General features: G+C 31.4%; 1 protein-coding gene across 2 annotated transcripts; it reads right to left on the reverse strand.

The window, feature by feature from the left end:
- Positions 1–6405: 6405 nt before the first annotated feature.
- On the reverse strand, positions 6406–8086 carry LOC132729475 (uncharacterized). 2 transcript variants are annotated; one of them, XM_060715248.1, is made up of 4 exons: positions 7934–8086; positions 7295–7689; positions 6920–7026; positions 6406–6544 (listed from the first exon to the last, which is right to left on the reverse strand). In XM_060715248.1, the coding sequence occupies exons 2-3, from the start codon at positions 7680–7682 to the stop codon at positions 6929–6931; spliced, it is 486 nt and encodes a 161-aa protein (XP_060571231.1). In that variant the 5' UTR covers positions 7683–7689; positions 7934–8086; the 3' UTR covers positions 6406–6544; positions 6920–6928. The 2 variants fall into 2 exon arrangements, with proteins under 2 accessions (XP_060571231.1, XP_060571230.1); XM_060715247.1 differs by having other exon boundaries at positions 6916–7026.
- Positions 8087–12538: the final 4452 nt, after the last annotated feature.

Raw genomic sequence — 12538 nt, forward strand, 5'->3', positions numbered from 1 at the left:
AAGTATTACATACACACTTAACGATTAACGCAAATAAAAATATATGTCGTGCTTTGAGGGTTCCAATGTGTTCAATAATGAGAGGGTACCTGTGATATAAAAATTCAAATGAAGAGAGGTAGCCCGTGCCGCTGCAAAACCGAAAGTAGGGTGTTTTTATGAATTTTACATTTATTTTTGACAATATACTGCCATTTGTCCGAAGATGATATGTATATGAACATATTAAATATGTATGATGCATATATAATCAAGCCATAGGTTCATTTCAGCCCGAAAAATATGTCGAGGTGATGGGCGAAGCAAGACATGTCGATTTTTTGTAGCTTATTGTGAAGTTGCAGTACATGAAAATCGGGCACATGACAAATCAGCACATAAATAAAACATCCTAGTGTTCCGTGGTATACATCTTTTCTACGTGACATACCTCCTTTCCTTATTACAATGAAATTTTACTGGATTGGTATCCATCGCTGGTTTGTTTTTAGCAGAGAATGACCTGTGCATGTTCAGAGAGGGTACCGTTTCAGCAGATTTCGCAAAGAGGGTACCGATATGGATATGCACCGTGTTCCATGTGGTGGTCAAAAATCCCTCAATTAGATTTGCTACATGACAAAAAGCCCCTTATGAGATAGACAAAGGATCCTCAGTTACATTTGTTAAATGAACAAACGCCTCTTAATGTGGTGGGCAAATGTCCCTCAGTTAGATTTGCTAAATGACCAAACGACCCTTAATGAGATGGACAAATGCCACTCCGTTAGATTTGCTAAATGACTAAACAGCCCTTGGTGAGATGGGCAGATGCACCGACGTTAGATTTGTTAAATGTCCAAACGCCCCTTAATGAGGTGGGCAAATGCCCCTTAGTTGAATTTGCTCAATAAACAAAAGCCCCCTGATGTGGGGGGCAAATGCCCCTCAGTTAGATTTGTTTAATGACCAAACGCCCCTCTGTGAGGTGGACAAATGCCCCTACGTTAGATTTGCTAAATGATCAAACAGCCCTTGATGAGGTTAGCAAATGTCCCTCAGTTGGATTTGCTCAATAATAAAAAAATCCTTAATGTGGCGGACGAATGCCCCTCAGTTAGATTTGCTAAATGAACCAAAGCCCCTTAATGTGGAGAACCAAAGTCTTTTCGTTTGATTTGCTAAATGAACAAAAGCCCCTTTATGTGGTGAACAAATGCACCTCTTTTAGATTTGCTAAATAAACAAAAGCCGCTTAATGAGGTGAACGAAAGTGCCTAGATAGGGAAAGGTGAAATTTGTATAATAATAATAGGATAATTTTAACAGAATAAGGTGTCAAATATTGAGACTTACTGACTACTTAAATTGAAGAAGTCTAACTAAAGGTTTTAATGATATGAGATTTAGAAATGAATGAGTAGAAATAGAGAATTTCTCCATAACTTTTCAATCTAAACTAAACAAATATTATAACCCGTGAAATAAATGACTATAATCTACAATAACATTAACTTGGTTATTTTTGAATGGATTGTCTTCATACTTAGATCAAACAATCCTCAAGTAGACTAAATTGATTAAGACCTTCACTCATCAGCCACCTTAACCTTGAAGGTCAAATAAATGAAGTTTGCTTGTTTTTTGTTCTAATTGTCCATAACGTTTTATATTTATGAATGGATATGAATGGATTATCTTCAAACTTGAGCACAAGTACAGTAAGGATAATGTATTAATGTAATTAACTCAATTTGACATTGAATCATAAATGACATTGACTTTGAAGGTCAAATTATTGTCATTTCAAAATTTAGCTATAATTGGCTATAACAATTATTGTAATAAGATATAAAAGAAGATTTATTTGAACGTGACCTTGATCTTAATTTCTCCTTAACACTAAATGTCAAATTAATGAATTTTGCACCAATTGGCCAGAACTTTGTTACAAACCTGACATGTTCAGTTTACTTATCCAAATTTGACATTGGCCTTCAAATGGCATTGACTGGCAAGGTCAAATTTTGAATTTAGCGAAGACTGTCATAACTTTGTTATTAATTTACGGATTTGAACTTGAACAAAAGTACCCTTATAACAAACCTGTACGTTGAATAATTCAAATATAACCTTGACCTTTAATTGACCGTGGCCGTAAAAAGGTAAAAATAAAATTGAAATTTCCTTAACTGGTCATAACTTGGTTAATTATTGACAGATTTGATTATTAGTTGGACACAAGAACACATGACAAAACTGAAATGTTGAATTATTCTGATATGACTTTGACTTTTACTTGAACTTTACCATCAAGATCAAGTTATTGAAATTTCCTTAAATTGTCATATATTAATTGTTTATGTATGGATGATATTCATTCTTGGGCAAAACTGGCATGATTATTTACTCAGATGTGACATTGACTTTGGAATGATCAGGATGGTCAAGGTCATTTATAAAATTGAATTCCATTGTTTCCTAGGAGTACTGTACTACAATATTGCCCCCCCCCTTTCCGATGTGGTTCATTCTTGTTTCTTTTTAAGGTTTGTTTAGTTAATAAACTTTATACATTATTTAACACTATTACACGTTAAATAAGTATAAACAAAGAAGTATTTTTTTTAAATATTTCCAGTCAAACTTACATATACAAATGTTAAATTCAATATTTGACCTTGAAAGTCATGGTCATTTAAAGGTCAATGTCAAATTTGAATTAACTAAACATGTCAGTTTTCTTTTTCAAAACCTTTGTTCTTTTCCTTTAACATACAATTTAAACACAAGACCGCTGATAGAATAGTTCATCACATCCTCTTAAACATGCAAAATTGTAATGACGTAACAAATGATATTCTTATATGTAATTTATTTAGTAAGTTGTTCATGTTGATACCGCCTATAAAAGGGATTATGGTCATGTATACCAATACTCATTAAGAAGCGTTTGGTCGTTGTTTTTTTTCTCTCATAAAAATGCAAAACTATAATGACGCAAGAGATGATATTCTTATACTAGTATTAATTTATTTTGTAGTTGTTTTTTTTTATTCCGCCGAGGAAAGGTATTATAGTAATGTGAGATGCTTTTGGTCGTTTTGTTTCTCTCTAAAATTCAATCCTGTAACTTTTGGTCGAGCGGCTTTTGTCTTACTTTCGTTTAACACTTACTTTTAATATGTACCACTTTCTTGTCAATAAGAAAAACTTATCTCAGCATTTATGCATGTCAATATTTAAGATGGTTATGCTTACATCTTTTAATAATCAAATATCATCAAAAAATATATATTTTAGTAAGTATAAAAACAAGTTGTCTCATCCTCGTATCAAATTTCAGTTGTGAATATTTTGTTCGTAATGGTATGAGTACACGTTATATAGATTATATATTTAGTTAAAGGCCCATTATGACACAGAAACGCTCTCAAAAGCTTTTCATTTTTCGGCGTGCTTGTACAGTTTGCAAAATGTTGCTCATTGGCCAAAGTACCTGAACCATCCTTTTTCTTCTGTTGCATTTTGACAGTTTGCACAGTTGCGTAGTGACTTCGTATTTTGCTAATTTTATCCCATTAATTTCAAATTTAACTTCCTTTAGACACCAAGAATTTAACATGCTCTAAATCCATTGTTTAAGTGATGTACAACTCATGCATGACCTTTCTTAAGAAGTAAAAAGTTATTTGTTTCTGAGGCATAATGTGCCTTTAATCGGTATCAATAATAATTCATTGTTTGTAAACAACACTGGTTTTATGAAGCAGTAATGTTCTGTGCAGAATAAAGTATACTGGTGCCTCATATTTCCGTGGTACCCATATTTCAAAGGTATTAGGTATGGACAGTATCAAGTGCCTCCTAGACATTATGCGCCTGCCAAAAGTTTCATTTTTACTTTTTTATTGTATTTTTATCAAAATGTTACATATACAACCGAGAAAACTTATTATTTTATTCAGATTTAGAGCAAAGTAAATTATTTCGCTATTTTATTTTTACTCTTCATACCTTTCAAAACAATTGACTTTGTTAAACAACCATTGAGCTATTTGATAATTGCTATGGAGAAAATTCCCACTTTTAGACGAGGCTAGGTATAGATATACTAAAAATAAAGATTACTATTTGTTTTGCTTTTGAAACTCTTAAAATGTAATTGCCTTGGAAATACGAGAACACAACTTTACTCACTAGACAGCAGATGGGTTAATTGTCATGTTGTGTACATGCAAACATTAAATGGAATAAACTATGATGTAATTGACATGTCTTTCCTACATTATTCAACATATTTTCCAGAATTTTATTAAAAATTCTGCTCCGCTTCGAGTTGCAAGTTCGCTATAACTTTTGTTTTACAAAATAGTTGTGCAAGCAACATATACTGAACGAAGCGGAAAATAGTGTAGCGTGTTAATACATATATCTTGTTTTCAGTCATTTCCAACAAAAAGAGTTATAAACAAAAACATACATTTTTCGTTCCAAGATGGCGGCGTTTGTTTACATTTTGTAGGATACGACGCAGTTTTGATTCCCAGGCCTGATTATAGTAATGTGAGATGCTTTTGGTCGTTTTGTTTCTCTCTAAAATTCAATCCTGTAACTTTTGGTCGAGCGGCTTTTGTTTTACATTCGTTTAACACTTACTTTTAATATACCACTCACTTATCAATAAGAAAAACTTATCTCAACATTTATGCATGTCAATATTTAAGATGGTTATGCTTACATCTTTTATAATCAAATATCATCAAAAATGTATATTTTAGTAAGTATAAAAACAAGTTGACATGGGGAATTGTCTCATCCTCGTATCAAATTTCAGTTGTGAATATGTTGTTCGTAATGGTCTGAGTACACATTATATAGTTTATATATTTAGTTAAAGGCCCATTATGACACAGAAACGCTTTTATTTTTACTTCTCAAAAGCTTTTCATTTTTCGGCGTGCTTGTACAGTTTGCAAAATGTTGCTCATTGGCCAAAGTACCTGAACCATCCTTTTTCTTCTGTTGCATTTTGGCAGTTTGTACAGTTACGTAGTGATTTCGTATTTTGCTAATTTTATACCATTAATTTCAAATTAAGCGCAACTTCCTTTAGACACCAAGAATTTAACATGCTCTAAATCCATTGTTTAAGTGATGTACAACTCATGCATGGCCTTTCTTAAGAAGTAAAAATTTATTTGTTTCTGAGGCATAATGTGCCTTTAATCGGTATCAATAACAATTCATTGTTTGTAAACAACACTGGTTTTATGAAGCAGTAATGTTCTGTGCAGAATAAAGTATACTGGTGCCTCATATTTCCGTGGTACCCATATTTCAAAGGTATTAGGTATGGACAGTATCAAGTGCCTCCTAGACATTATGCACCTGCCAAAAGTTTCATTTTTACTTTGTTATTGTATTTTTATCAAAATGTTACATATACAACCGAGAAAACTTATTATTTTATTCAGATTTAGAGCAAAGTAAATTATTTCGCTATTTTATTTTATTTTTACTCTTCATACCTTTCAAAACAATTGACTTTGTTAAACAACCATTGAGCTATTTGATAATTGCTATGGAGAAAATTCCCACTTTTAGACGAGGCTATTTATAGATATACTAAAAATAAAGATTACTATTGGTTTTGCTTTTGAAACTCTTAAAATGTAATTGCCTTTGAAATACGAGAACACAACTTTACTCACTAGACAGCAGATGGGTTAATTGTCATGTTGTGTACATGCAAACATTAAATGGAATAAACTATGATGTAATTGACATGTCTTTCCTACATTATTCAACATATTTTCCAGAATTTTATTCTTCTAACTATTATTGTCTGTGTAAACAGTTAAGTACCACGGAAATATGAGACACCAGTATATATCCACGCATTAACATTCTGATTACATAGTAAATAGGGGTAATTATAATGGAGATTAAATCTTATCTAGTTTATAGATATATTCCATTCATTTGTGTTATAATTTAATATTTTTCGACAAAATATCTCGCATTGGCCACTGCCGTAAAATCAAGCTGAGCATGCATCTTAAGCGACATATAGGGGTTTCATTTGAAGCCTCTGGTGTATCCATTGATTATTTTAACAATTGTGATAATGCTACTATTTTAAGGTATAATAAACGGGTAATCGGGTAAGTGTTCCATTAAATTCATAATTGGATTTACAAGCAAATACAAAAATAACACTGAAAATCCTTTAAAATGATCATAGCTTGTCATGTAATCTTAGTTTTTATTGTTTTTTTTTTCTTTGTGAGGTATATGCAATACGAGTTTTTTTATAATCTGATTTGTACAAAATTTACCGATTGATTTTTTCTCGAATAATTTAAATAATAAATAAATGACGAAAATACAAAACAAAGTTTAAAAAAAGATCCAACACAAATATTTCGTTTTTCCATTTTTTTTATTTCATCATTAAATAACAATAACAACAATATAGATATTGTAGAAGATGGCGCTGTGATCAAAACGCTCGTGCACTGTGTGGTATTTAGGAAATCTCGTGAAAAACGTGATGAATAATCTGAAAGTAAAATAAAATATTTTTCATATGCGCTGCGCTACAATGTTATCAAACAAATATGTTATAATGTAAGGTTAAATTTGCTGTCACAATAAAGACAACATTTTTCTGTCACAATTTAATATACAAGAATTTTATCAATATATTTTCACCAGGTGATTCTGTTATCAATCCAAATCATTATCATAAATTGTGATATTTTGAATATTGATTGAATAAGTTAGTATTTATTCAATTTAAATACTAACTCTATTAGGATTTTGTTGTTCAGAATGCTATAACTGATAGATAGATACATTTCTAAAGCTGTTAAAAGAATTAATCTTAGGTTACGTAACGTTGTTACATGTATAGGTTTGTTCTATACTTACATACTATAGGTTATTATCCAGAAACTGTGGAGTTGATGAGAACAATCTGGTCTTGGTTGGCGCTGGTGTTGAACAATTGTGGGAGAAGGAACAACAAGAAGAACAGGGGCACTGAAATAAAATAGGAAAATCATTTAGTTAACGTAAGGAATTCAAATGTTTCGGAGCAATCTGTAATTTGGTTAGACATAGGGCAGGTAATGTTCATCAATTAAATCGTAATGTCACCTAACACTTTAAAAACAACTAATGTATCTAGCTTCCTTCACTATGGATTGTCCTAAAATGCATTCAGGTACTTCAGAAAATATATCAGATATAGAAATAGAAAATGGTAACTATATATAGATATATAATAGGATAACTATACTATACTTACAGATGGACATGCCAAGACCTCCGGCGGCCTTTGGTGCAGCTGGAACTGGAATGTATGCAGCCTGTGCCATTCCTTTGCCGTAGCTAGATCCGTAGCTAGATCCGTAGCCCATACCGTATCCAGCACCGTATCCACTGCCCATACTAGCACCGTAGCTAGGACCGTATCCACCGCCGATACCTCCGCTGATATGTCCCAAACCGCCAACTGCACCACCGCCAAATGAAGCGCCACCGAACGATGCACCACCGAATCCGTCATCATTTCCCCATCCGTTGTTGTCATTTCCCCATCCATTGTTGTTGTTCCAGTTATTGAATCTGTCGTCGGCGAAAACCATACCGACGACGGCGGTCAAAGCGACAGTGACGAAAATTGTGATCTTCATGATTATTCTTGAAAAAAAATAGTAAAAGATGAAAACAGCTTGTTCTATATTATTGTCGTAAATGTTTTCAAAAATGAATATAATGATAACATGAATAATACGAATAACACGAATAATAAAGAAGGAAAAATAGTGATAATTAACTTACGAAAATGTTATAAAACAGTTAATCGAATAGGTGAAAATATAAATGCTTTAAAAACTTTCGTAAAAATAAAAATTGTTGTTTAACTTTCTGTAAAAATGCTTACACTGTTTTTGGTTTGACTTTCTGAGGAAGAGTGATATGAGTATAAATTTTCGTGTTTAAATAGCCAACGAAATTTCAAACAGTCAAGACGTTTAGACGTAACGTTGTAACGTATTTAACGCGGCGTAACGTAACTTACCCTACCTTTCAGACAACCGGATATAAATAACGATAATGGCGTAATTCTAAATCACGTTGACAGCTTTTACGCCCGTAGTAATGTCTGCTCGAAATTTTAATTTTCATTTAGAAAAAAAATTGAAATATACTATGAAAACATTTTAAATTGTAGTTGACCGAATTTAAATGTTTAAAGAAAATCGGCGCAGAGGGTCTTATGTCGGGTGTTATTTTATCATGAATATTATGACAGTTAGACATGAGTACATGTATAGTGTATATTGTGGAATGCTACGTAATTGTATGCTATCTAAATAAAAGGAAAATATGCCGAACTTTGTAATTGATTTCATCTGAATTAAAAAAAATATACCGAACTGTTTTTTCTTCATTTAAGACTGATATCGATTTGGTAAGGAAAAACAAACAAATACTTTTTTCTCTACCATTATCTCTATTATGTTTTAAATACATTTATTTTCATTTTCTGTTGATATCGAAAACTCATTAAAGGCCAATTATGCATCAGAAATGCTATCAGTTTTATTTCTCAAAAACTTTTTTTTGTATCTTGTTATGGTTTCTAAAAACATACCCATTTACTTTATACATGTACATAAACTATATTTTGCATCTTTAGTTCTGTTGGCAATTGGTTAATTTTAGTGAGTTAGTATTTAAAATACTATTTTGTTTATATTTTGGTACCCTTACGACACATAACTGTGCGTTCAGCGCTACTTTTTTAGTTGTAAAAAATCTTAAATGCACTTGATCCATTATTTAAACATTATTAAAAACACATGTTTAATATTTTTAAAGAATTGAAAGTATATGGACTTCTGAGGCATAATGTGCCTTTAACATAGAAATTTATGTAAAAATAAAGATAATGGAGTAGAATGTAAGATAAAGTGATTTTCGATTGAAGAAGTAATAATTTATTTAATACACAAATTCAAAGAACAACGGTTTAAAATCTCATCCAGTAGAAAGTGATTAGTTTGTAGCCTGCTTTCTATAGCTAAGGCTTCACACAGTTCTTGTTTATTTTGTATTTCTTTCCTGGAATATGTAAAAATATCCATCCTATTAATTTTTTTACAGATATTGAAGTTTGATATATTTAGTACATCTTTTATTTTCGGTTTTGAATTACAAAGCAAGATACTTGTTAGTTATTTAATTTACTCCCAATTCAACAACACGAACATACAATAAACATGAAATATGTGGCTAAATCATGAAATCAAATTTTAAGGAGTTATATAAGTAAAAAACACACGCTGTATTAGACAAAAATATAAAAAAAAAAACGGAAAAAAGAGAAAAAAAATGTTCAAGAACATATTAAAGCGAAAATAAGTTGTAGAATGAGGACAAAAACGGGAAAATCCCACAGCAATCCCTTTAATGCAAACTATTTAATCAGAAAACTTTCTTGAAATAAAATATATACTTAGTTTATGTTTATATTTCGATTTATAGTCTAATTAAATATCACCATAATGAAAATTTCCTCTACAAGTAGTTTTGTACCGAGTTTACATCTTATGATGGATGATAAGTCCTGATGTTCTCATATAAAATTTACAATTATATACACATATGTTGCTCGAAATGCTATGTAAAGGCTTAAAACTAAAATAGTTTATTATCTTAAGTTAATCCCCTTTGGTTCTTCCCATGTCAAGGTCATATTTTCGGCACAGGCAAGTTCCAAGAAGCGGACTCAAAAGTGACACACCTTGTATAAATATAAAAAAAACAATGTACAAAAATATATTGTATAAACTGAATCCCTCCGGCCAATAACGCCAATACCATTCAATTTATAAATGCCTGTTTTGTTCGTTTGTATGACTATTTTTAAGAATTGAACTTTTTTAAGTCCGCCCGTTGAGCTCGATACAGAGAGCATGGGATTGCGAAAATTCTCCGTGAAAACTGTTCTCGGACAGTGAATATAATATTACATTTTGTCTCTAAGAACTGATTCAGAAATCATGTGGAATTAGTGGTCGGTCCAAAGCGAAATTGATAATTGCTGGCAAATTATCCAGTTTTACCGATAAGATGGATCGATCGCCGAGTTTATAACCAAATACATGTGTGGCGTAAAAAACAGAAAAAACATACAAACAATTATTTTGCTATGTATCCGCATATAATAACAATGGCTATGTTAAGTATTGTTATAGTTTTCAATTCCCATCTTATAGCATGATGCAAACAATATTTCTTATTTCACTGGCTTATCAGAAATGTGCTGGATATAGTATATTATGAAGTTATTATACATTATAGACAATACAATACTGAATTCTATTGGACGAGTACACAGCTGTCAAACCTATATTGTACGAGGCACTAGCCGAGTCATGTATAGGCTTTACAGCTGTGTCCGAGTCCAATAGAATCAGAATTGTTCTCAAACATAAGCATATTAAATGACCTCTTTATTTCACAACACAATTTTTTTTTGACATTTTAACAGAACTTTGTTACTTTAATTACAATATGGATTTGATATTGATTTTGAACTTTCAAAAATTGAAAATGATGGGATGCTATATAGCTATGATATGAAAGTTTTGGACTCTGGATATATAAACGAAGATGTATGGAATGTGACATAGATTTGATATGAACCTTTTAATCTCTGAAAATGAAAACGAGCTTATATGGGGTTGTGATATGAATTTGATAAGGACTTTTTGAAAATCTTAAACGAAGCTAAATTGACCAAGTTTTGGATCCAATAATGATTTCTATTGGAACATCACGTGAAGCAAATGCTGAAAGTTCAATTATTATAGTTAATAAGGTGTGAAATAAGCACTCCTATTTTCCTGGTAAACCAAAAATGCTCAGTGCCGGATATAGTTTTACCACTCATATAACACTGATTAACCACAACGATACACCGCAGTGTTGCCGATATTTCTTCTTTTAGAAATAAATGTATACCATTAAGTTTTTCACTTGTTGTTTCTGTAAAATCTCAAGAAAATATCATTTCATTCAAAAATAGGCGTACTTTTTAAGTGACTTGTTGTAGTTCTGCATGCGCGCTATTATATTCTCAACGCCGCTAAATATCGCGAAATATTTTGCATTAAATGTCGCGCGATTCTCACAAACAAAGGATTTAAATTTATTTTTAATTAAAGTAGTAGTAGGCTGAAATGGGAGTTGTTTAAATCAACGGCCATAATTTATGCTCCATATACAAGTAGCAACCTACATGTGGGTTCCAATTACGATAGATCTAACACATCAGGAAGTGTATTCTAGAAAGGTTCCATTGAAACACAATTTCAAAATTCAGTATCATCAGAGGAGTATAAATGACAATTTGTATTTAACGTAGATGGCATCTACATTGCAATTATAGCGGTTTTTTTAACAAAAGAAAAATAGAAGGAAAATAAAAACAAGCGCACAAAAAAATCTTAAACTAGAAAATAATAAATGAAACAAATAGATGGAAAATTAGTTCACAATCCTTTTTATTGAGTTATCTGTCCCTGAAAGATATTTTCTTTTCTCTCAGGAGTAGAAACTGTGACTTGAAACACCTCATTTGTTTTTAGATTAGTATTTGTTATTTTATTTCCTCGGGTTATTTGGTGCAAATTTGCTGCAATTATATATGAAATATCTTATTTAATAGTTTGCTCATTTGAAACGGAACGATTTTTTTCGAGAACACATAATGCAGTGCAGTAGTTGTAAAAATATTTTTGATAAAATTGTTTTAAACCTTGCTAATAATAACTGAAGATATTGTATCATAGAAAATCAAAACACAGAAGGCGCTGAATTTGTTTGGGTCTCAGAATATCATAAACGTCATAAATTTCATGTCACCAAATTAAATATCAGGAACAACTGTTTAGAAATTATGATTTGGAATATAAGAAATGTGTTTTTCATTTATTGTTAGTATCATGCATTTTCCATTGTTGTAGATAAAATGAAGACTAATCTTGTTAAATTGTAATGATTGGAATGATTTAAAAAACAAATTAGAATTACTTTTTGTTGTGACACATAAAATTATGTTCTATTTTGTCTGTACTTATACATACTAACCCTTATATTTATATATCAAATGAAGTTAATCAAGGGACTAACAGTGTATGTAGGGTTTATCTTTAAGTAAGTAGGATGATGACTGTTGAAATGTTGTGTACGTACGTAACAAAGGGGATAACTTGAAGGGCATCACGCTTGAATAATTTAAAAAATATTAAACACGCGCTTTATATTACCCCAGTTGCTTTAAATACTTCTGAAATGCCCCCTCGTACATAGTCATTGAAGCAGTTTCACCCTGTAGAATATCTTCTACAACAATTGACTAATATTAAGCTTTGTAATTTTTCATCTGCCTGAGAGGAACCAATTGTTTAGAAACAGGCGGTCAACACAGATTTTTCTGTTAAGTCACTAGACTCGATTTTTGTTGTTGTTGTTGTTT

Source organism: Ruditapes philippinarum, unplaced genomic scaffold, assembly GCF_026571515.1.
Source record: "Ruditapes philippinarum isolate M1 unplaced genomic scaffold, ASM2657151v2 ctg926_1_1_1_1, whole genome shotgun sequence".
Classification (NCBI taxonomy): domain Eukaryota; kingdom Metazoa; phylum Mollusca; class Bivalvia; order Venerida; family Veneridae; genus Ruditapes; species Ruditapes philippinarum.